Below are 26,774 nucleotides of genomic sequence, written 5' to 3' on the forward strand. Positions count from 1 at the left end.
AATAACCAGTGCAGTCTTTTGTGATATCGTTTTTAGTAAAGTACTATACTATTTATAGGGTATGTAATGAATGAACAAACAATGTCTTGGAGATTGAAGGTCCGGTGAAACAGTGCTAAAATATAGTATCGGAATTATCATTTCTAAATGATATTTACTCAAGTAATATCAATTAAAAAAATGTAATTGGCCACATTTGTTAATAGTAAACTTTATATTTTCAGTTCAGTGGATTGGTCTCAGCCTTCAGTTGTCGCCCCATTGTACTCGTTGTACTTGGGTACTTGGGGCGGACTTAAAGTACCACCAGATGATCGCAAGGTAATGAACATGTAGAAAACAAATAGTATTCAAATAAGGTTATTTTACCTGACTGAGACAGATATACATATAACATACTACCTGCATAATTTTATCACAGGATAATATTGATGTTTTTCTTACCAATTTCTTATTTATTCACAGTAGGGAAATATATTTTTCTGAATGTGTTTATTAATTGATGTCCATTACATCATATATTTTCTACAAGTTACAATCTAAAACAATCAGTAGCACTGCAACCTTTTAGGCCTAGGCCTCACATCTTTGTGTCTGTCTTGTGAAAATATGTTTATTTTTAACAGACAAGTAAGTGCAGCCTTCTGTGCCTGACACACACTTTTTGCTTTGGTATGAGTCATGCCGGTTTCCTAATATGTTTTCATTAAGGAAAAGATTGTAGCACAGTTGGGTTCAAACTTACAGAGTGAGAGTCATGTGGAAGTCACAATGCCAACACTGTCTCAAGTTGTAATTTAATGTTCTAACATATATGGCAATTACGATGCAAAGAATGATGCAGTTTTAACGTATTGGTCATACTTCTAAACCTACTAGAGATTCTAAATATTTAATCGGGATCAGAGGAGGCCAATATATTGGGCTAAATGTGACATTCTTCGTAGGTGCCAGCTTGCACCAGGCTGCGCTTGAAGCTCCTGCAATACTTGAACAAAGCGACTGGACCTGCTATTATGTTCCCACATTGTGTACAAGTATGTATAATTTTTTGACATATATACATTTCATTTCTCCATCTCACAGCTCATCCTTCTTACGCAATTCGTTTAGGACGTATTTGACTCCATACAATTGGCTACGGGCCTAACATCTTTTGAAACATTTTTGCATAAACGTTTCTTAACCATATTCTATTTTGCTGAATCGTGAATTTTGTAATTCTTGTATTTCATTTTCTTTTGTCTTGCACAGATAGCGTTTTTTTTTAAATGGAAAAAGTTACAAAAAGGAAACAATTTTTAAACGGATTAAAGCTATTTGTATTATTATAAATTTATAATTATTTACATAATTTTAAATTTAATTTTTTTTCGAAATCGACGTTTCGCGTGCTTTCCAGCATGCGTGGTCACGGTGACTGAAGACGAAAGGTGTTAATTGTCAAAAGTATCACAGCTGTAGAGAAAGTTGTGTTATCTGTATTTATTTCCCCGGAGTTGGTATCGACTAAAAGATGGCGGATGACTAAAAAATTCTTTTCTTTCAATGTGTGAAAGATATGTTAACCAAAGACAATACTAAGTTACAAAAGATTTCTATAACTCATTTGTTTAAACGTAACGAAGTGTAAATAAATATTTTTCATTTTTTTTTTACCGCCTTCTCCATTTTGAATTTTTTGATATTATTTTCAGGTAGTATTTTCATCATTGTTTGACCCGAATACCAATTCAAGATTGCGCAATATGGCGTTGATGTTTCTATTGAATGTCGTCAATAAGTAAGTCATGTTCATTTTGTGTATTTAAATATAATTATTTACAAAGTAAGTATGAGATATAATTGAGTTCAAGAGAAAATTTGTAGAGCTGTGTCAACAAACCTCATCAGTCAGTCTAACTTTTATATTACTAGCTGACCTGGCAAACGTCGTTTTCCCATGTATATTATTTATAGGAAACATTAAAAAAACTTTACTATAATAAAAAATAGGGGTTGATCGTATAGGGATGACAATTAAGGGTTGTATGTATTTTTGTATGTTGTATACTAAAAAAAAAAAATGTCAAAAAAATATTTTTGGGGTGGACACTCCCACATCACTATAAATATAATTTAAATATAGATAGTAGCCGATTGTCAGACTTACTGAATATGCATAAAAAATTTCATAAGAATCGGTCGAGCCGTTTCGGAGGAGTATGGGAACGAACATTGTAACACGAGAATTTCATATATATATATATAACAAGTCCTTAGAGCAGTGTTGGCCAGATCCCCGGCTGTGCACCAATAGACTTTCTTTCTATGTGTGCATTTAACGTTCGCTCGAACGGTGAAGGAAAACATCGTGAGGAAAACGGCTTGGACACAGGACGCTGATCACCTGATACTTGCCTATTCGATTAACAAATGATCATGAAACAGATACAGAGATTTGAGACTCACAAAACGTTGTTCATTTGTTTTATTTAAAAAAAAGTATATCCCTGTGTTTGTGTGTTCACAAAGTTTGAGGCATATTACTTTTCAATTTTAAGAGGTTATATGTATTCTTGTTGTTTGCAGTGGGGATGAGGTGCAATTGAAAAAAGTTGCGACAGTATTCTTGCAAGGGCTGCTGAAATTGATTAGATCGGAGGATCATGCCGAACACCAGCCAAAGGCTTATATGTGTATAGGTCAGTGTTACTTTAGATATAGTAATTTTTATTACAATTTAGATAGTTTCACCAAATCTTCAAATATGCGCGCATCAGCTTATAAGCTGCTAGTGTGTTTATATACATAATAATAATTGTATTGTATTTTGTTAACATAGCTTTTAAACATTAAGAAAACACTTTTTAAACGGATTGAAGCTATGTATTATTATTATAAACTAGCTGTGACATTCAAGACCTTTTGTCTTCAGTCACCGTAACCACGCACGCGGTAAAGCACGCGAAACGTCGGAAAAAAATAAATTAAAAAATTAACTTCAATCCGTTCAAAACGTGTTTTTTCTTAATATTATGTATGTATACAAAAGTTAGTAATTCCTTTTTTGGGAAAAGGGATACTCTCAAATTCCAGAGGCTCTTTTATCTCTGCCTTTTAATACATTTAAGAAATGTATTAAAGAAAAGCTGTATAAAAAGGCTTACTATAAAGTAGTGATTATATAGTTGATAAAAGGGCTAGACAGGCTACTTCTAATGAATTTGCGATATTTGTTTTAAAATAAGTGTTGTTTGATGATTTGATATTTTAAAAGAGTACCGAGAGTTTTTTACGCTGGTTTTTTCTCTCGGCCTACATCCTCTGTCTTCTTTGCCGATGAGAACTTATTTAAATTTAATGACGCGGAATGAGTGATACTTGTATCTTATGTTCCATAGTAAACATATTTTTTTTCTTTTAATAAATAAATAAACTTTGTATTCATTTATTTCATGTATTTGATTGAATCTACTTTTTGATTATTGTTTTAAATAATTGGTTTATTTACTTAGAATTTAATTTAAAATATTTAGTGTATTAAGTGTTTTAATTGGTTTTATTCCCTTTTTGTTGGATAGTAGTTAATAATCTTTATGTAACATTCGTTTATTACAGGTAGATTAGCGATGAAGTGCCCCGATTGCTTTAGTGGCCAATTCTCATTGTTGGAAGAACTCGTAAAGAAGATTCCAGAAGCAGTACCAGAGATGAAGACCGCTTTGCGTGATGCGCTATTGGAAATGGCCGTGGCTTATAAGATTAATGTAGAAGGTTTGATTGATTTAATTTTTTTTGCTCACTGAAGTATTTCCATTTGGGGTCAATTCTTAAAGGTCGGCAACGCACTTGCGAGTTTGGCAGTGTCAATGGGCGGTTTTCTTAATATCAGATAAGCTTCCTGCCCGTTGCAGTTATAAAGAAATTACCGACTTTTCGAAATATTCCGTTTTCAACATTACTTTTTGCTCGTAGAGTTAGATATTCAATACGTAAGTACGTTTGTCTATCAATTTACCGAAACTAAAATGGATCTGATAGTTTTGGATCATAACAAAAACCCAGTTTGGTTTAATTAAAAAGTGTATTTTATCCGTATCTTTAACGTTGATTTTGTTTTTTTTATTTAGTACAAAAAGCATCAGAACAAGAAGCAGGTTCATCGCATGACAAAATGGATGTCGATGAAACGGAAAAGTTTTTATGTTTTCACGAGTCACAAGCCGTTGCTTTGTTTGCGCTTTTGGACCAGTGAGTATATTTAAAGCATAAACAGAAAAAAATGCGCGATCGATAATATCTATTTATTTATTCTTTACCTAAAACAAACATATAAATATAGGTTACATTATTTATTGATTTCGTTATCCTACAGCTAAATATATATATATATATATATATAAATAAATATATATATATATATATATATTTAACAATTACACTAAAAATATAGACAAAGATGGCATTCATAACCTTTACAAAAAGATAAGAACATTTACACGAGGGAAAAAACAATAAAAATTATTCAATACATTTAACTAAGTCATACCGTGAAGGTGTGAATGTGGTGTATGCTCACGATGCAGGTGACCTTACGCTATGGATATTCTTAATACTCCTTTGAACCATATTCCCCGATATTATAGTAGATCCCGTTTAAGACGATCACGCTTAATACGATTTCTCGCATAATACGCCACTTACGCCAGTTTCTGCAACTTATTATTATTATATATTATTAGACTTATTTTCATACATTTCTTAACGCTTAATACGATTCGTCATCCCGTTTAATACGCCCGAGCCCGAGTCGAGAGGTCTAACCGAGCGCTCTAATAAGAGCCCCCGCCCGCTCGAAGACAATGTAGCACCGTACGAAATTCAATCACAAAACGAGGCCCTAAGTGATAATGATGAAGACGAAGATGAGTCAACTCCGGTTTTGTCAAACGCCCAGCCATTATCAGCTGTTAATGATTTTAAGATGCTAAGTAGCTTATTTGGATCAAAGCAAAATGCACTGCAAAAGTTGAGTTATGTTGAAAATCTTTTAATTGCTAATGCATCAAAATCTTCCTGTCAAACCAAAATAAATAATTATTTTAAATAATGTAATTATAATTACTATACGTATTTAATGTAATTCATAAATGTATAATTTAATACCTTATACACCAAAATTAGAACATAATACATAATAGTATGTAGTACGTATTATTTTCCATATCCCGTATAACACGCTTTCTCGCTTAAGACGCGTTTTTGGTAGGGTCCCTGAGAAATCGTCTTAAGCGGGTTTTACTGTATATACTTGGTTGTACTACAAAATCGTCGACCTTTGACAGGCGAGAGCATTATAATTTAAAGGGAAAAATATTTCGTATATATTTTACCAAACTTCAAAATTGGTAATTTCGATATAAACTTTTACCATATTAGGGCCATGTGCCCAATGTGCACGAGAGGGCTATGTGTAAAATAAAGTTATTTATATACATTTATACATTTACAGTTATATGCACAGTGACGAACCTATGATCCGTTACATTGCGATGCGATATTCAGCGGCAGTCTTCCCACAGGACTATGTACCGTCGAGATACCTTTTATTAATTGCCAGCGGAGATAAGTTAGTATTAACAAATCTATCAAATTGGCGTAATAAAGCTTTATAAGAATACTTATAGCTATAGAGAATAGATAAAAATGTCTCTAATAAATTTCTTAATAGTTTTGCAAGCCGTCTTTAAGCTTTTAATATTGATAAATATAATTACAATAAAAGGCTCAGTGATTACTTAAGATCAGGTGAACTGGCCATTAGAAAATTATAATGGATCTGGCTCTCAGATTTCTGTATTGTGATCAGCCTTCTCTGTCTGATACACGCTGATCTAAGGGATCCACACTGTCGTAGGCACTCACTGCTGCTATTTTCCTTACGAATAATGGATTTAAAATATTATGACCTGGTGCAGGTCACATTGTTAGGTTTTCATCTAATGTCTTTATAGCCAGGATGATATATCAACGGAAGCCCTGAAATGCCTTTATGGCACGTCGCGACCGAGTGAAATAGACGATGTCGTAAATAACATAGTAAAGAAAGAGACGACAACAGTCAATCTAGACGATGACACAAAACAGGACAAAAATATAAAACCGGACGAGTTTATGCCGCCCAAATTTAACGTAATGGTTAATTATATATGGGATCAGATGCAAAAGAGGAAGAAGGGATCCAATTCTAAACATAGATTTGTGGTCGGGAATCAAGTGTTGCAGTTTCATCCGATGACGTATCAGGAAGTTAGTGATTAATATTTTTTTTAGTAATTTGTCATTTTTTTTTTTATTTATGTTACCATAATATACATAATTATACAAACCAAAAACAAAAAGTGAGTAGGTTACATAAGCTATTAGGCAACAGGCGGCCTTATCGCTAACAAGCGATTCCTTCCAGGCAACCCTAATATGGGAGGATAAAAAAAGATGTTTTGTTTGGGTTTGACTTGTGAAACTCAATTTTTAGCCTAAAATATTTGTATTAATATTTGCTGTGGTTTTAATATCAGATGGACTTATAATAAAAACCTCATAACACACACACAATAAACCACAAATTTTATTTTGTACTTTTGGGTAGTTTTATTCACTCTGGGTACCCTCCATGTTTGCAGCATCTTTTAAAAAGTATATCTTGGTAGTCTTTGCAAAATTGTTTCCGATCCAAGCTCGCTTCACAGCGGGCGTAGGTACAGTTACGTACACCACCAGATCCAGATAGATCCAATTTGAACACCTGCGAACACGCGATGTTTTAGAAGTTTCCCGATTACTCTGGAGACATTGTTTTTAATTGTGCCACATAAAAAATTATAAATGGTAAATTATTGGGTCCTGGGGCTTGAGACAAATTCACTTTTCATTGTTTATTTATTTTTATTTAGGGACCATACAAAATCTGTATGTATTAACAAATTATTGCCATAAATTGCCTGCCCTAGTAAAATATAATGCTTTTAAATATTGAAGTGTCTGTGGATACGTAAGTGTTTGCGTGTGTGCGTGTTTGTGTAGGAGGCTTTTGTTTTATAAATAATGTGTAATAAATGGAGAAAATAAATCATTATAGACATAATCTCTATATGGGGGCTGATGGTTACTTCACATTACTTCGCGCTTAGTCACGTGACTATTTTCATACATTTATTTGGCGTTAGTGGGTCACGCCAGTTTAAAATTGATTTGGTCTCATGTTTTCCGGACCTCGCCTTCGTACAACGAACGCAGAACTTGTATTTGAAACGAAAAACTAATTTTCTTTTGTGGTTCTTTTAACAATGTGTCAGTGTGCGTTGGCGTTGGCAAACTTTTGACAAAATGTTCTCCGTATTGGTCAATTTGAATAACGACGTTGCACAGCTGAGCGTTTCTTCAGGCGTTTTTTGCCGCGCACCAGTGGAACCAGCTGTCCACTTAAGTATTTTCGAACCAATTCGACTCAAGAAAAGAACCGTACCAATTCCGGCCGTAAATGGCCGGCAACGCACTCGTGAGTGTCTCTTGGCGGTGGTATGACTTAACATCAGGTGAGCCTTTTACCAGTTGGCCCTCTTGTTCTATAAAAAAAAAACAATGCGAAACTGACACAAGCCGTTATGTTTGTTGCCTATAATGGCTAGCTATTTTTGGATGTTAAGCTCTGATTGATGCCCATGCGCATCTCACTGACTTCACTTGTTACCTTTCCAATTATATTATAGGTATTAAGATACCTGAGGATGTGTCTGAATCGCGACGCAGATCTGAAAGACTGTTCCAATCACCCAAACGCGACATCTCCATTGCTCACTCGATACTTCTACGACAATTTGCTGGACTCGGAAGTACTTGAGAGGTACTTGACAATGATCACGTCGTTACTGAATGCCAATCCAGGTAATGTATTTATGGAATATTTATTTTCTGATTGAATTTTTTTAACTTATCACAAAGCTACATAATAATATAAAAAAATAGAGATAAAAGAGAAAAATGGATGATATTGTGTTCTTTCTGATGAAAATAAAATAAAAAAGCCTTTTAATTCTTACTTATAAAATTAATTAGTTACTACTACTACTCATATACAATTATTAGTTTTGTTAGTAATTAAGTTTGTATCCTAAATTTACTTGTGTTAGTTTTTCCTTAACCTTACTATTAAACTGTTATTCTTCATGCTAGAAGAACTCCTCGGTAGGTGAAGGCCTCCTCCAAAGATAGCCAGTCCTCTCTAGATTGGGCTACTTGAATCCAGTTGGAAACAGCTGTTTTTATGATGTAGAGATGTTGGGTCTCTCTGCATCTTCTACCACATTTACCATGGGGAGTGTTCAGAAGAGTTACTCGGTCTGATACCCGCAGCTGAGTTTCATTATCGGACGTCAAAGCAAAATACAAAATACCATCCGTATCACCTCGACGTCCGTCGTTCCACAACTGAGCGTTTTCTAAGGCACTTTTTGTCGCGCACCACCACTATGTGAAACTAGCTGTCCACTGAAGTATTTCCGAACCAATTCGACTTAGGGTCCTTCAAGAAAAGAGCGTACCAATTCTTGAAAGGCCGGCAACGCACTTGCGAGCCTTCTGGCAATGTGAGTGTCCATGGTCGGCGGTATCGCTTCACATCAGGTGAGCCTCTTGCCCGTTTGCCTGCTATTACATTAAAGAAAATGTCGTCTTCTAATAATATCATTCTGAAACATTATCGAGAGCCGACTGTAGGTCTTGTAATAAAATAAATCGGATTTGAGAAAAATGAAATAATTTTCAAAAATCACAATTACCATGTTTAAATAAAATGGATGGAATACCTCTACATGCTTGTTAATAGAAATAAAAATAATAGGTAAAAACATGTTACTCGAAGCATTATTGTAAATCTTCGATCTGATTTTCATATATATTTCAGGTATTATGCCCCTCACATGTTTCCTAGACATAGTCGGTTGCGTGCCAGACAAAATGGCGCCAAAATACTCAACACTACTACCTTTCCTCCTTAACCTATTCACGACCAGTACTAAGGAGGAAGTACGCGAGACGGCGGCGATAATTTACGCGATAATTTTCGTAGCGATAAACGAAAAGTCGACGATAGATAGGCAGATAAAGGAGTTCGTGGTACGGGGGGTGAATAATCGGAGTTTAGAAGCGCAATGCGGTTATATTGCGGTGTTTACGAATATGTGTGAACGCTGTATTGTATTATCGAGAAAAGGAAAGTTTGGTGGTAAGGGTTTCAATCCGGTCAACTGGGAGCCTTATCAGGAAGCGGCCGTAGCTTTAGGTATGTACTGAAACATTTTAAAAAAAATTTTGAAGAACAAATGACAGATATGTAATGGTACATATATGCTTATGAAAGTATGCCCAGAAGGATTCGAGCTGTGGTTTTGCCAAGAGGATGTCAAAGTCGTTATCAGTTATACATTTGTAATTTTATTTGATTAAAAAAAGGATAAAAAATCTTGACTTCATTGCCTACTACTAATTTTAAAGAATTTATTAAAAAAATATAGCCAGAATTCACTTCGCGCGTATTAATTTACACTATTATTATAATTATAATTAAATTTCATATAACTAAAATCGACCTTAGGACGTAAATTACCTTAGTCGTGAAATTCTGAGTTGGGACTTAGTGATAAGTGTGTCGTATATTGGATTTTCTTAGGTGTATTATTAGTCATGTCTTAGACAACATGTCCGGACTGTCAAAATTGAAGTCAATTTGACAGTTGACACTTTAAAATGTCCGTGAATTTCGCACCAGTAACAGTCTAATTATGATGTATATTTTTCAGTTAATTTCCTGTCAAATGCTCAATCATTACTCGTCGCTGCATCCGTAATAGCTGTATCAGTATTAGTGCGATCTTCAGCGTTGCCCCTACCCAACAGTTCTTCCAAACAAGACGAATTACTGCAAACCGAAAACCCCTTCAGCAAAGACGGCCATGACGGTGACGTCACGAAGTTCCTCGTCGCTGATAGGCTGTTCAAAATTGTCGGTAATGCGAAGCATCCGTCCAAAGTGAAGGAGAGATCGCTGTTCACGTTGGGTTTGATGTGCTGTGGGGAAAGGCTCGTGTTCGCTAAGCAGCTTGTTAAAGGATTTCTGCAAATGGCTAAAGACGTAAGTTCTTTTTAATATTTTGTGTGTGTCCAGCGAAACGTCATGTATTTTGTATATTTTGCCACTAGAATATTCTTTATAATTTAGTCAATTTAAATAAAAATTATACATTTAGACCTCGGTAATCTTAGGAAGGAAGTTAGCGATGTAGTTTTTTTTTGTTGCTCTCATACATTACCCATATTACAAGGAGGATAATCAGATATGTTATAAAGCATATAGATACCGGCAAACATCTTTAACAAATGTCCTTATCTGTGCAGAAGCAATTTTTAGTAGGCGCGGAGGCTGAGAGTAACGTGTCGATCGCGTGATTCGGTAAATCATTTGACGTTTGTGTCCCGCGCTGTGTACCCTGTGCAAACTTTCCCCCATTCCCTTGTTTAATGTTTAAGAATTTTGCCGGTATCTGTATAACATCTATAAAAATGACACGAGAACTTAAGACGCAGCGCTAACCAATGCAACTGAATCACAATTGAGTAGCCCGTAATACCGCAGCATACACAGGAGGGGACTCTTTAAATTGAAGAAGTCGCATATATATATGCCAATATATATATGCGACGACATACTGTTTTAATTAGTGAAAATATCGACGTGTTGTTACCATGGTTACGATGTTAATTCAGTGTTCTAACTATATTAACAAACTAGCAGCCCGTCCCGGCTTCGCACGGGATAGACAATTATTTATTTGTAGAAAAAAGTTGTTGTAGTGACATAACTACAATAGTTGGACATATGCTACCGCGGAGTTTTTTGTAGACATTATGATGTTCTTCAATATTGTTGTACATTATTTTGTTCTATCGCTAATAGTTTCGGCAGCGCATTCGACGAAAGACATTTTAAGACTAATTTTTCTACACCTTCGGTTACATTGTTCCAATTTTACTAAGGAACCCTAATTTTTTTCCAAAATGAAATGTAGCCCATGTCAAATTGGAAGAATGTTGCATTCTATTGGTGAAAGAATTTTTTAAATCGGCCCAGTACTTTTTGAGCCTATTCATTACAAACATACAAAAATAGGTACAAATCTTTCCTCTTTATAATATTAGTGTAGATTTAGTTATGTAAGGCCAAATGTTATCAATGGAGGTACAGAAATCTGAGGCCCAGAAAAAGGTTGTAGATGCTAGGGGACGTTGTTGTTGGCGCCATTAAATTCCACCAATATTTTTATTAAACCAACACTCCGGACTCTGTGTTAAACGAATAAATATTATATATAACTTGGGGCTTTTACCAGCAAATAAGGAAAACTCTACGTCCAGAGGTTTCTTCAGGGTATACAATTATTTATTCTATACAATATATACTAAGTCTCGAACCAACGAACTAAACCAAATACGAGCTTCAAGCGTGACTGAATTATTAAAAAAGCTATAATACTCGAAGATCGACTTCTCAAACTTTTTGTACAACAAAAACTTTTGGGGTTTTAATCGTATGCGAAGTTGGTCCTAGGAAACATTCCGTAGGAGTTGGCATCACTGGTGTGATGTGTATTTTACTAGGTATTATTATATAATATTTCCACAAAATGCGACACTTTGAATTTCACGAATCTTTAGTTTCCACTTTGGATTTGGTTACTCTAAGGAAGTTACAAACTCTTCGGAATGACACATCACACCAGTGATGCCAACTCCTAACCAACCAACATATACTTCTTTATATCGATTAAAACCCCAAAAGTTTTTGTTAAAGTGTATATACCTAGTGGTTTGAGAGGTAAATTCAAATACACGTTAAAATACATTCAAGTAATGTTACAAATGTTATTTCGATCTTCGGGTATATATAGCTTTTTGATGATTGAGTCACGCTTGGAGTTTATATTTGGTTTAGTTTTTTTTGTTGGGTTCGAGGCTTATTGTATAGAATAAATAATTGTATTCAGTAAATAAACCTCTGAACGTCGTGTTTCTCCTATATGCGGGGAAAGACCCAAGTTTGCATCACAGCATCACACACAAATCAGGTATTACTAGAATCTTTTATTACATTTAGATGTTTTGAAATATCAACGAATTTTTACACATGCACAACGCCATCTGTTGATAAAATATCAATCTAGACTAGTGTTTTCCAACCCCCATCCACGCCACAAAGGGGGCCAATGCTATTGTTAAGGGGGTTATTAAAAAAAAATGTTTTTATTATGCTTCGAAAATTTACTTTTTTCGTTAACAATTTCCTCGTTCAAGTATTACGTCATGAGCCCCTCCCCAAATTTGGTACGTACTACTTGAACGCTCCCTAATGTTTTCCTAAAACCTATCATTTAAATTTCTTAATGAACTATTCATATAAAGATCATGTATGTTGAATAGGGTAATCTATAAATAGTTAGAAAGTATTTAATATAAATTCTTACAAAATTTTCAGAGCAAGGAATTTGAGATTCATCTACAAATTGGAGAGTCGTTAGTTTTGTGCGTGGAAGGTGTTAATTCAAACGAAAATCGAGATCTATGGACGGAAATGCCTAAAGAGGTATGTATTTAAAATATAATATTTATATTAGACCCGACTACAAGACATAGTAGTGTAGTCTTTTAGATTTGAATTAAGTGTTTTGTTTCTGTTTCATCAAAATTGGTTCAGTAATTTTGAAGATATCTTTTTATTTCTCACACGTATACGTATATATCACAATGTCAAGTATATTCCAACTTAAGTATCAGACCAAGTTTCATTAAAATTGGTTCAGTCGTTTTTTAAATATTCATTCCTGGACATGACAGGATATGTTTACTAATTTGTTAAGCTATTCTGAATATTTTGTAATGAATCATTCTAGGGTGAAGCTAAAGTTCGTGATGTGGAGGCTTTGAAGGAGAACGACCAGCTCTTAGAATGGCTCCTTCATGAGTTGTTCAAGATTGGACGGCATCCGCATCCACATTCGAGACAGGTAAGCCTTTACATTTCGTGAGGACCTTCAGGTAGTTCGTTCACGATTGGGCCACCTATATACGTCATTTACACTCGCTTGGACGGTTAATAGTGAGTTAGTCATGGGTTAGACTTAATCAGGCAAGGGCTGATCACCTACTTCCCTAAGAAAAGTGTTTTAATGAATTAGCTGAGGTCGAGACCAAGGATTTAACGCAATTTTCGCATCAAAATACATTTTACGTGGGATTAAAACCCAAAAAATCTTCAAATATGTAATTTGCAGGAAACTTATGAGTTTTCTTCATATTTTATTAATATAATAATATAAACACACACTGTATATATTCTTAAGTTCCTAAGTGAATATAGAAGATCAGTCAAGATGAGACGTTTTGGCTTCGTGGCTTCAGCGGACGTCTCTCACCCATGGAGCAGTTTGGATCTGCGGCTGTGCACGACTGGACATTCTTTCTGTGTGCATTTGTCATTAGCTCGAACGGTGGAGGAAAACATCGTGCCTTAGACCCAAAAAGTCGAAGGCGTGCATCAGGCACAGGAGGCTGATATACTTGCCTATTAGGATGACAAATGATCATGAAACAGATACAAAAATATGAGGCCTATATCTAATAAATTTCTAAAAAATCTTAAAAATTTAATCAATGGTAGCCACCATTGATTTTTTTTTTCATAAAGAAGATAAATACTTTTTGAAACTTTTAGTTGTATTTTTTTAATTTATTCTTGGTTGTAGACATTTTATGATTAAAATATTTTTTTTTTAAATTTCAGGCAACGAGCATTTGGTTGTTAGCGCTTTTGAAAAATTGTCCCGAGCGTGGACCAATCAAGCACTCGCTGCCGAAACTCCAGGATGTATTTATGGACTATTTGTCGGAGAATAGTGGTATGTAAGAGTAATTTTCTTCTGTAACCTCCAGAAATTCATGGATATCTCAAAAACTAATGAACCAATTTTGATACTAATACCTAATTTGAAATCAAGAAACAAAGAGAAACGTTTAGGACATTAAGAAATTACGCTGATAATGAGAAAGTACTTTTCTTGTTATCACGGCTTTGTTGCCTCATTTCTGCGCTATGATGTTCTTTATGGGAAAATTCGGTAGATGTTAATAAAGTTTTCATTACTAAAAAAAACTCGTTAAGGCGTTGAACCCCTTGTATGCTGTAGACCATTTTTTTACGAACTCGGTATTTTGACAGTACCAAGTTTCTATCCTTGAAGCAGTTATGACTGTGAAAAAAAATCCAAAATTGTTCAAAACATACAAAGAAACTTGCCTTTTTATACTGAGGGATCCAACACGGCTGGCTATAGAACTGTTTAATCACATTCCTAGAAGTTAAAGATGATGCCATGTAATTCTTTCAAAGGGAAAGTGATTAACATTCAAAGACAAAGTGCCTTTATAGCGTAGGCGAATATTTGGACCATAGATTTTACACCGATTGTAAATAATTTAACGTTGATATTATTATATGTTCTTAATAAGACAGCGTAAAAATTGATTTGACATATGCAAGCCTATTTATATATGGCTGGCTATTTATATATCTTGGCAAACAAAGGATTATTATTATTATTCTGAGCAGTGTTGGCCTAGTGGCTTCAGCCTGCGACTCTCACCTCTGAGGTCGTAGGTTCGATCCCCGGTTGTGCACCAATGGATTTTCTTTCTATGTGCGCATTTAACATTAGCTCCAACGGTGAAGGAAAACATCGTGAGAAAACCGACTTACCTTAGACCCAAAAAGTCGACGGTGTGTGTCAGGCACAGAAGGCTGATCACCTACTTGCCTATTCATTTCACAAACGATCATGAAACAGATACAGAAATCTGAGGCCCAGACCTAAAAAGGTTGTAGCGCCATTGATTGATTGATTATTATTATTCTATAGATCTTGAATTAATTGTTTATACCCATATATGGAAGTAAGATTTATCAGTGAAACATTTTTAATATGAATAGATATCGTACAAGACGTGGCGAGCAAGGGTCTAAGTCTAGTGTATCAGAACTCGGACGAGGGCCAGAAGCAGGCATTGGTCGGGGAAATTATTGAGCAGCTGACGTCGGGCAAGAGATCAGTTGCCCAAGTCACTGAGGATACCAAGATTTTTGAGGAAGGGCAGCTTGGTACTGCGCCTACTGGGTATGTATATAATGCCTACTAGAGACACAGAAGCGTTGATGAAAATTAATATGATTTATTCTATATAGAATTATAATTTATTTATATTAAACTAGCTGCCCGCGTGAACTTCGTGTCACGTTGACATGACTACTTAGCCTACCTGTAGCATATCAACATGGAACATTTTGCTATGCTACCCCAGAGAATGTTCCAGTTCACAGAACCATTTTTCTTTATATAAACCTCAGAGTATAAGACATAAGTTTTTAATTTACAAATAAAAATAGGGGTTGATCCTAGAGGGGTGATGATGATTGTATGTATTTTTGTATGCTGTATCATAAAAATGAAGAAAAAAAAATTGTCTAAAAAATATATTTTTTTTATATTTATTATTTTATTGTATAAATATATATATATATATATAATTAATGATATATTATTAAAATATATTTTTTTTATTATCTATTTTATAACTTAGGGGTTTGAAAGTTAAATAGAAGGCGATTTTCAGACTTACTGAATTAAGAATCGATGGAGCCGTTTCGGACGAGTATGGGAACAAATATTGTGACACGAGAATTTTATATATATATATATATATATAGAGATAATATATAATTAAAATAATATAATTTGCTTAGTTCAAAAGATCCAACTCATTTGAAGTGAATTAAATTACATTAGATTTTTTATATATTTTTACAGCGGGAATCTCTCAACATACAAAGAATTATGTTCGTTAGCGTCGGATTTGAATCAGCCGGACCTACTCTACAAATTCATGCACTTAGCTCATCACAACTCCGTTTGGAACTCAAAGAGAGGTAGAAAATCTTTTTAAATGTTCAACCAAATGGAGTTACGTATTAAGATTTTTTTAATTGTTCGCTATTTTGGATATAATGGAACATGTTTCTGTGTCACTCATCTTATCGCTAGTATAATAACCAATATAATAATTACAAAACTAAAAGGACTAGGACCTATAAGAGATTGTGAGATAGCGCTTTATTGGGAATTGAGATAACTCCTCCCAATGAGCAATGTTGGCCTAGTGGCTTCAGCGTGCTCTCACCCCCTGTCGAATAGGCAAGCAAGTGATCGGTCTCTTGTGACTGACACGCTGCCGACTTTTTAGGTCTAAGGCAAGCCGGTTTCCTCACGATGTTTTCCATCACCGTTCGAGCTAATGTTAAATGAGCACATAGAAAGTCCATTGGTGCACAGCCGGGGATCGAACCTACAACTTCAGTAATGACATGGTCAAAATTGGTTATGTACTTCCCAACAGGAAACTGATTGTACAAGTTTTGTTCTCGCAATACTCTTTATAGCAGAGTTAATAATGAGTGCAATTTTTTTTTTGATTTCGATAGAAAACTTGCCTAAAAGTCCTAAAAATACTACTCACAACAACATTTTTTTCGAATTCAAACACCGAAAAGCATGTGTAAGTTTTTAACCGACTTACAAAAAAAAAAAAACAAAAAAAAAGCATCCAATTTGACGCGTTATTTTTTACACAAACACTGAAGTAAAATTGTCGACCGAACTCCTAAAGTGAGATTATTCAGCAATGAAACTCAGTCAAGTCTGGTAATCTAAGTATTTTCCATACAGGTGCAGCATTTGGCTTCCATTCGATAGCTCTCCAAGCTGGTGCTCAATTATCTGAGCATTTGCCAAAGATAGTTCCTCGCTTGTACAGATATCGGTTTGACCCTACTCCGAGGATTCAGAACTCTATGGCTAGTATTTGGCAGGCCATTGTACCTAATACACAGGCCACGGTGAGTTATCTATTTATTTTATCTATATTTTTTAACTATACGTTTAATACTGAAAATGACAGTTTTAATCTATGGCAATAATATTATTCATGTAAATGCACATTTATAAATACATTTTCAAGAAATTTTAAATAAGGTATATATATATTTTTAAATATATAAAATTAAGAAAAACACTTTTTAAACGGATTTAAGCTATGTATTATTATTATACACTTATAATTATTTACATTATATAAAATTGTAAATGTGTAAAAGCTATGTTAACAAATGACAATACTATATACAATTAGTTTTAACAATTTTGTGCTACGAGCTTATTTATAATCTGATCCCATTGACTGACTATACCATTGCTTGTGTGGTTTAACCCACATTAAACAATACGTTAATCTTTAATCTATATATTTTTTCGCTAACTACGTGTGCTAGCAAGCAGTGGTGGCTTAGTAGCGTGTCAATATTAACCCTGCGGTCGAGGTTTCCAAGGGTTGTAACGTCACCGAGTTATAGGTAGAAATTGCATCAATAAATCTATTGTCTATGTTACAGGTCCAGAAATACCATAAAGAAATATTGGCTGACTTGACAGCTAATTTGACGTCAAACCAGTGGAGAGTTCGAATGTCATGTTGTAATGCACTATCGGACTTATTGAGGTGAGTTTAACATTTATAAAATACAATAATTTTACATAGCATATTTATATAATTTGTTAAATGTCAAACTCAATATATGGACTGTAGAAAATATATATATTAAGTCCTTACATATGAAATTGGCGTTTTGTATGGGAGGAACATAAAGTCGAATATTTTTAAATATAATATATTTAATTAAGCAAAGTATGAACCATTGTTTTCTATGCACTTTTGCCATCTCATAGGTAGTTCATTGATCCCTTTACTAAAAAAACCAGTCGGTCGGGAATCAATAAAATCTGTGAAGGCGATTTGGACAGCCCCATCAGAGTTAAATTTTTTTCCTTGCAAGAAGTTGTCCAAATTTCGAAAAGAATGGTAATCTGTTAGAGCAAGGTCCGGGGAGTACGGAGGATGTCTTAGACATTCCAATTGAAGCTCTTCTAATTTGGCAGCCGTCTCTTGTCTAGCGTTGTCGTGAAGTAGCAGTGGCGTGGAGCGATTGACCAGCCTAGGTTGTTTAGCCGCTAGCTTTTTCATCATGGTTTGCAATTGCTGACAATAGACATCAGCCGTAATAGTCTGGCCAGATTTGAGAAAACTGCAATTAGCAATACCGGCACTAGTCCACCAAACGCTTACAAGTAACTTTTTTGGGGTTAATTTTCGCTTTCGGGGCAGGATTTGGCTGGCTGGCCAGGATCCAACCATTGTGCTGAGCGCTTCCGATTATCGTAAAGAATCCATTTTTCATCACAGGTAATGATTCGGTTTAAAATACCTTCATTATTGTGCCGGTTCAGTAATGTAACGTAGCAGTCGACGCGCGTTTGCCGGTTTCCGTCAGTCAATTCGTGAGGTACCCACCTTTCAAGCTTTTTAATCTTCCCAATTTGCTTCAAGTGAATTAAAACAGTTTTATCACTAACACCGCAGCCTGCAGCTAACTCGGATGTGGTTTGCGATAGATCCGCTTCCACAGTAGCCTTCAATACTTCATTATCAACTTGGGTCGAAATTTCCAGAACGAAAACGTTGGAACCAAAAACGAACTGTGTTTTCTTTTGCAACATGACCGCCATACACATCATTCACCCTTCGAGTAGTTTTCGCAGCACTAGTGCCACAGCGGAACTCGTACTCGTAAATAATGCGATACTTTAAGTTTTCCATTTTGTAAAATGATTGACACAAACAGAAAACAACAAGTGAATGACGGTCATCGAAGCACAAATACATGAGTAAATAGCTGTACACATTTGAATTTGGAATTCCTGACCAAAGAGGAGAACATCGTGATTAAAGTGGCCAGTTTGAAATACGCCAATTTCATATGTAAGGACCTAATATATCCCCTTACTTATACTCATTATAGTTTATATCATCATTAAAATATTTTTATTTTATCTTCGCAGTATATATTAAATAAATAACTATGATAACATTTTTTAAAATAATTGTTTAACAGAGGTGCAAAGAGCCTTCACGAATCATTAGAACAACTACCATCGATTTGGTGTCAACTATTTCGAGTGATGGACGATGTGCACGAAGGCACACGACAGGCAGCCACTTCTACTGCAAATGTTTTATCTAAGGTAACATCAATATATATTTTATTTCCTATAAAAAATAAACAACTAAATGATTCTGTTGAAAATGGTGTATTATCTGGGTTGTAAGGTTTGTTTTTGTACCCCTAGATGGCGCTGACTGTCATTTAAAACGCGCTATCGTTTTGCTTCGTTCCCCGTATATAATGTTAGCTCTAGGTATTTCACCAGAAAAATTATCAGTGAAACAGACATATTTTTGGGAGAGCATGGATCAGTGTCAATGTTACACTGTCAACCAGCTCTACTTTTCGTATATATTATTATTATTGTTATATTAATCATTAGTGAAATTTGCAGTTATTTGGGGAAATGCCATCTTGATCTTGAGTCTGTTCACTGTTGTTAACGGATTACTTAACAAATTATATTTGATGCCAATATTTGTTTGAGAAGAAACTATTTAAACTTGGTACTTGGTAGTTTCAACTGCCTCGTTTAACATTTATAAATGTATTAACGCTTCTTAGCAATTTTAATGTCTTGATGTTTATCATTTTATCTGACTTCTACTGATTTCAGAGAAATACTTGTATTTTTCCTTAATTAGATTTTTTTACTTTTTTTATCGCTTTCCTTATTGTGTACTAAAATATTTTGTCCGGAACCTTCTGTTCATTCAAAGAAATATAGATAAGTGGTTTCGCTTTACAATAGATGGCGCTGGCTGTCGTCTAAAAGGCGTTATCATATTGCATGTTTACATACACATATTTGAAGCGTTAACCAATGTTTTAAAAAAATGATCAGTGAAATAGACATATTTTTGGGAGTGTGGAACATTGTTAACATCAGTGTTACCAGTTCTGATCTATTATTATTCGTTAGTATTGGTTATGTCTATGCTTTATACATCTAAAATTTATAATTATAAATAAAGTGTTTTAATTAAGAGCAATGTGTCAAATCACAAATGTCAATTGTCAATAAGAATTCAATACACTATATGTTTATTTTTTTTTATAATTTAAAGCCAGCCAGGTATTTTTAATAATAATAATTATTTGATTTTTTTTCTGTATATTGTCTCTGCGTATCCTAAGCATGATAACGTACTACGTGTGTTATTTTATGTGACTTGAATTTTCAGCTTTGCATACAAGCTTCAGATGTGGGCCAGGGTAAAGATGGGAAGGAAATTGTGTCAGCGATACTTCCTGTTCTTTTGGATACGGGAATCACTAATCTAGTCAGGGAGGTTAGGAGTGTGAGGTGAGGATTTTTTGCTTGCAGCCCTAAAAGCTTTTTGCTATCCATTTAGTCATATCGAAAAATGCAAATTTATGCGAAGTTAAAAAAAAATATAGCTTATAAAATAATTTGACTAATCACACACAATGAATACACACCTTTTATTTTTAATCTGTGAAAATACAATTATTCTATTTTTAAATATTCCAGCTTACAAACCGTGTCCAAATTAGTGACTGCCGCTGGGTCCAGCTTGGCACCGTTTTTGAGCCGGTTGGTCCCAGCGTTGGTGGCTGCGGCAGGTGACCTTGAGTCTGCAAAACTCTCGTATTTGAGTACCGTACTTGCGGATAGCGGATCTCGTGAAATGTTGGACGATATGCGAGCAAGTGCCACGAGGCAACATTACACTACAGACACTGTAGTTAAGGTATGTTCGAATATCGTGTTTTTTTTTAATTTGTGACGAAAACTTCAACTACGTATATTTAATTGTCACTTATTAACCCTAATATAAACATTTTTATAGTATTATTTTATTAGAAATTACACATTCCCTCCTTTGTATCCATACAAAATACTCATCATTGAATAAAAATGATTTAATTTTATTCATAAAAGTATGCATCAATATGCTTATTTCGCCCTTAACTTATGTAACCTGATTTTTGTAATTGTATGCTTTTGTAGTTGGTAACAAATAAAAATGAATAATTTAAATGTCTCGATGTATATTCACTTATAATAAAAGTTTAATATGATCTGAAACATAAAATAATTAGATGTGTTATTCATAAGAAAACGATAAAAATAAAATTTTGTAGTTTTTTGAAGAAATGACAATTGAATATTAGAGAAATAAAATTATGGCAATTTCTACTATTTATGGTATAATTTTTTTTTCATTACAATTTTGATACTTTTATGTTCAATAGATATTTACGTACAATTTAAATTAACTGAATTTTTTAAAATTATAATTACTATCTCATTAGGCACCGACGTAAACTTTTTTATATAATTTAGTTTGAAATAATGTTGTAAGGTTTGTCTATCTATTCTGTGTAGGGATTTTATATTTGTCATTGGCCTTTCGGTCAAGCTAAATTCTACTGGCTGAAGAATGCGTGCCTGGACCAAATAAAAAATAAAAACTATTGTTTTTTCTTTGCAGTGTATGCCGTTCATCGACATAGAAGTAATGAAAGAAATGCTGCCAAAAATTTTGGAACTGTCTAAATCTCCCCAACTGGGAACGAAGGTTGCGTGTGCGCATTTCCTTGTCCTCGCCGCACATTACTTACGAGCCGAGCTAGAACCGGTCGCAGGAAAAATCATGACCAATCTCCTAAATGGAACGTTCGACAGGAACTCCACGGTTAGAAAGAATTACGCTGAGGCCCTTGGACAAATTTCTGCCTTTGCTAAGGTGAGTTACATCTCATCTCATCTCATCATCAGATAGACAATATGACTGGCAGAATTATTTTGGCGAGATAGAACTCGGAACAAAAAAAAAATTAACAAAAAAAAATGCCGGCAACGCATCGTAAATCTTCCTGGCAATGTCCATGAACGGCGTTTCGTTTGTACTGTTGTATAAAAATTAAAAAAAGCGTCTTTAAAGTTCCACACCAACAAGACATACCAGTTCTGGACAGAAGATATATGCCTCTTGACATTCTTATATCAAATTAAATGGATAACTAACTTATAATGCATAACATGCAAACAATTCTACATGGCTTCTGTTATAATTAAAAAACTATTCTACATCATGTATATTTTACATTTCGACATTACTAAAGAATATCGTTTGGTTTTACATAACACACCCACTGCTTTAGACTTCTTCGTTTTAAAAATATACATAATTATAAGTTTTTAATAATAATACATAGCTTCATTTCGTTTAAGAAGTGTTTTTCTTAATAAGAACATGGTGTCAAAACAGGATAATAAGACTGTTAATGGATATTACCGTTGTTTAAGCTATTCACTTGTATCGTAGAAACTAAAGTCATTATTATATTACTTATTAGCCATAATTATTGTTTAGGTTAGCTTGTAATTCTTGTAGTCTCATTCTCTTTTACGAATTTTATTCTAAAAAAAATGAATTTAAAACTCAAATAAAAACATAATTTAAGGAACTCGCCAAAACGCTTATCCAGGCAAAAGATGGCGCACCAGTCTCAACAATGACAATGCCAGTGAACGTCAAGTTTTTACGTGGTCATTATTATTTTTAAATTTAGTGTGATAAAAAATTGAGCAATGTTGGCCTAGTGGCTTCAGCGTGCGACTCTCATCCCTGAGGTCGTGGGTTCGATTCCCGGCTGCGCACCAATGGATTTTCTTTCTATGTGCGCATTTAACATTAGCTTAAACGGTGAAGGAAATCATCGTGAGGAAATCGGCTAGCCTTAGACCCAAAAAGTCGACGGCGTGCGTCAGGCACAGAAGGCTGATCACCTACTTGCCTATTCGATTAGCAAATGATCATGAAACAGATACAGAAATCTGAGGCCGAGACCTAAAAAAGATTGTAGCGCCATTGATTTTTTTTATTTCGATAAAAAACAGTTTCCGACGCTATTAAAGTCCTAAGGCAGTAGGGTAGGTTGGCCTCTCTAGGACAAACTTTATAACCTATTTATTATTGCTACGTTTTCGTCTGTAATCTGTGATCGTTTTGTGTCACGTGACCGACGTATAGATCAATATTTTTGACGATTTATATAATTTTTTGATAAAATAATGATTATTTATGGTTTATTTTACTCCATAATGCATTTTTATTATTAATAACTGATTTTTCATATTTTCTATATCTTGAATTAATAGAATTTTCCACCTCACCTCACAAGTTTTTGAAGAGGCGGAAAGACTGATTTTGTTTAAACAGTAATTTAAAATATTAATTATTATTTGCTGTTTCAAATGTCAGTTTTCTTTAGTTAATTTTTTTTGTAAAATATATTTTGTCTGTAAATATACTTACTTGTTTTCTGTTACATATATATTGTTAATTTATGTAATCTGTTCTAACTTTCTGTATTGACTAAGTGTTTTGTTTTATAATGTGTATGTTAGCTGTAAGATTACTAGTAAATAATACTTAATTATTATTTAAATAATAAACATCTAATTTTAGCAACAATCAATTGAGAAATTGATGAAGAAATTGGTGAATCTATACGAGACGAAAGAGGATGATTTGGCCCGATCTGCTATTGCTCTGACTCTGAAATCCGTGGCCAAAGCCAAGATCGAACATATTAAAGACAACGAAGGGATACTGGCACCAATTGTCTTCCTTGCGATGCACGCGCCAAAGGATAACGGTAATATTTAACTATTTATTTATTTACAAGAAATACAGTACTAATATGGAAATGATTAATTAAAAAGGAGGAAAAGAATTAAAATAAATATTATTATTTTTCCATTATATTTACCATATGGGCATCAAAGTGCGGAAGCTGAGTCGTCAATTCATACAATATTATGTTTACTAAATTGTATAAACGTAGAATTGTAAAATATATTGGTTTGTTGGTGATTTGGGAAAAGCTCGGTATTCCTGGGTTGACAGGATGTTCTAAATAATGTAACAATATAAACATGGTCGTCCCCGAGGTAGTAGGTTCGATAGCCGCCTATGCACCAAGACTTTATTTCTATGTGGATGAAAACATCGTGAGGAAACCGGCTCGCCTTAGACACAGAAGGCTGATCATCTACTTGCCTATAATCTAATGGATGAGACATGATCGTTGACGTATACAGAAATCTGAGATCCGGACCTAAAAAATGATGAAGCGCCATTGATTTATTTTTTGTAACAATGGAAAGTACTCGCGTGTAAAAAAAAAATTGAAAAAAAAAAAGAATTAAATTATTTTAATGATGTAAAAAAATAAGTTTTTTTTACAACTGTTTATACTCATTAAGAAATGTTAACTAACCAATTTTTGTATGAATCCTTATATGGATTAATAATAATAATAATGCCACAGAGAGTGCCTGCTGTGAATGCTCTGGGCGTAACTCCGCTCGTACGGGCTAACGTTACAATTGGTAGATTTTTTTTATAAAAAAGGGGTTTTGTTACGCAATATTTATAATTAATAACTCTAAATTTTGGGCAATTCTTTCTCATTATAAATTATTTTCAGTTAATTATCACCAGAGTGAATTTTTTATTGGAAATACTTAACCAGAAAACATAAGTTTTAAAATCACAGTAATATTTTATTACATTGCTGAGTTCTTGTGAATAAATTTCTCGTGCAGTGTATGTCGTATTTAGCAGTATTTTTTTTAATAATATTAACTTTGATATCGTAGTCTAGTAGTATTTTAGTCGTTATTAACTCCGGGGAAATAAATACAGATAATACAACTTTCTCTGCAGCTGTGATAGTTTTTGACATTTAACCTTTTGTCTTCAGTTGTCTTAAAATTTAGAATTATGTAAATAATTATAAGTTTTTAATATTATATTTTAAATCCTGTAAAAAAGTGTTTTCTTTTGATATCGTAGAGTCAAACACGGTAGAGATGTTTGAAGAAATATGGACGGATATCAGCCCGGCAAGAGAGAGTGGCATCAAACAGCACTTACCAGTTCTCAGAGAGGAGATAGAGAAGGCTCTCAACTCCAGCAGTTGGACTAAGAAGATTCAGGTGATTGTTTGTTTAAAAAATACTTATTTTAACCACGTCCTTTGTTTCCACCACATCTACAAAAGATATATAAGTAAATGACTTATTCAACCGTTTTTACCAAAGCACTCGTCTTCAAAACAATATGACACTCATATTTAGTACGTTTATTTGTAATCTTAATATATATAAATCTCCTGTCACGATGTTTGTCCGCGATGGACTCCTAAACTACTTAACCGATTTTAAATTAAATTGGCACACCGTGAGCAGTCAGGTCCAACTTAAGAGATAGGATAGCTTAGATCTTTAATTATAGTTGCAATTTTATTTTATTGCAAATTATTTGTCTATAATTAATTGACAGTCACAATTATCTGTTAACTCCAAAAGATTCTAACAGATGTCGATACTTTTCGACTTTTCGTAATCAATAGATGGCACTGCTATGCTAAAATTCAACTTCATGATTACCACGTGTTATTGAGGCTAAAGTATAAATTTAATTTATTTTGTACTAAACGAAATACCGTGAAATTCAATTATTTCTACTTTTTTTAATTTTTGGTGTTAGCATAGCCAACCACGTGTTACTTAGACCGAAGTGTAAATCAAATTCAAATTATAGTGACGATAATACAGTGAAATTATTCTTTCGTGTCACGGTATTAAGGCTAACTAAAACCACATTAAGGAGAAACGAAGTTCGCGGGGGCAGCTAGTTAAATATATTTATACTAATAAAAAAATCATTAGCTTTTTTTAACTAAGGGTACTCTTTCTGACAAAATATTTACGCTCAGTGTCTTCAAATATTGCTTATTAAAATCTTTTTTTTTTAATAAACAGGCGGCAAACGCAATAAAAACAATATGTAAGGAGTTGTCTAGCGGGCTTGGGGAGCAAAGGGAAGTTTTCGTTCGTTCGTTACTGGCGGCCGTACACGGGAAGACGTTTGATGGGAAGGAGCATGTCGTGGAAGCGCTGGCTTTGCTTTGCAGGTATAAACCGACTTTCAGAAGGTCCCAGTGGGATCTGTATACTTTTAAATTACATATATTTACGAATGTATATTTGCTTTTTGGTATTTTCACAATACAACTGCAATATAATCGGTTTAGTAGATTTTGAGACACCATCACTTTTGTAAATTACTTTTTTTACAATAGATATTTTATTATTTCGCTTTATGACGAGTTATCTCTGTAACATTAAAATGCTAAGGTCAAATTCCTCAAAGATACGCTTTGTACTTCTATAATGGATGTTTATATTTGATTTGAGAGCTGTCAGATTGTATTAGTCTATTTCATTAAAAATAAATTAATAAAATTATTTTTTGCTTAGATTAAGCTTAACATTGATGAAATGTTTATTATTTTTTTATCTATAAATAATTAACGAAAATATTTGACTTTTTGAGTAAACAAACACATATACACCATGGGGACTGGTTTGTGGCATGTATGCTAGCGTGTGTGTGTGGCGTTCACACGAGGCAGATTCTTAACTGTTATGAATATATATTTTTTATATCAAAACATTTTCTATCAGATTTCAATATGTTAAGTGAACAGTTTGGAACAATATCCTTGTACCTAACTTGGCGGTTAGAGAATAGTG

General features: G+C 34.0%; 1 protein-coding gene across 1 annotated transcript in view; it reads left to right on the forward strand.

The window, feature by feature from the left end:
• LOC123712258 (proteasome-associated protein ECM29 homolog) overlaps positions 1-26,774 on the forward strand; it is a 33,264-nt gene that overhangs the window by 1,895 nt on the left and 4,595 nt on the right. The window contains exons 8-32 of the mRNA XM_045665265.1: positions 225-321; positions 948-1,037; positions 1,698-1,783; positions 2,572-2,684; positions 3,601-3,756; positions 4,113-4,233; positions 5,495-5,611; positions 5,997-6,291; positions 7,752-7,926; positions 8,945-9,322; positions 9,840-10,171; positions 12,569-12,676; positions 12,984-13,097; positions 13,874-13,988; positions 15,077-15,260; positions 15,951-16,069; positions 16,866-17,035; positions 17,588-17,694; positions 19,145-19,274; positions 20,380-20,501; positions 20,691-20,910; positions 21,655-21,909; positions 23,638-23,827; positions 25,030-25,172; positions 26,001-26,152. Coding sequence (XP_045521221.1) covers positions 225-321; positions 948-1,037; positions 1,698-1,783; positions 2,572-2,684; positions 3,601-3,756; positions 4,113-4,233; positions 5,495-5,611; positions 5,997-6,291; positions 7,752-7,926; positions 8,945-9,322; positions 9,840-10,171; positions 12,569-12,676; positions 12,984-13,097; positions 13,874-13,988; positions 15,077-15,260; positions 15,951-16,069; positions 16,866-17,035; positions 17,588-17,694; positions 19,145-19,274; positions 20,380-20,501; positions 20,691-20,910; positions 21,655-21,909; positions 23,638-23,827; positions 25,030-25,172; positions 26,001-26,152 — 4,089 coding nt within the window. The remainder of the gene's footprint in view (positions 1-224; positions 322-947; positions 1,038-1,697; positions 1,784-2,571; positions 2,685-3,600; positions 3,757-4,112; positions 4,234-5,494; positions 5,612-5,996; positions 6,292-7,751; positions 7,927-8,944; positions 9,323-9,839; positions 10,172-12,568; positions 12,677-12,983; positions 13,098-13,873; positions 13,989-15,076; positions 15,261-15,950; positions 16,070-16,865; positions 17,036-17,587; positions 17,695-19,144; positions 19,275-20,379; positions 20,502-20,690; positions 20,911-21,654; positions 21,910-23,637; positions 23,828-25,029; positions 25,173-26,000; positions 26,153-26,774) is intronic.

Source organism: Pieris brassicae, chromosome 7 (genome assembly GCF_905147105.1).
Source record: "Pieris brassicae chromosome 7, ilPieBrab1.1, whole genome shotgun sequence".
Classification (NCBI taxonomy): Eukaryota; Metazoa; Arthropoda; class Insecta; order Lepidoptera; family Pieridae; genus Pieris; species Pieris brassicae.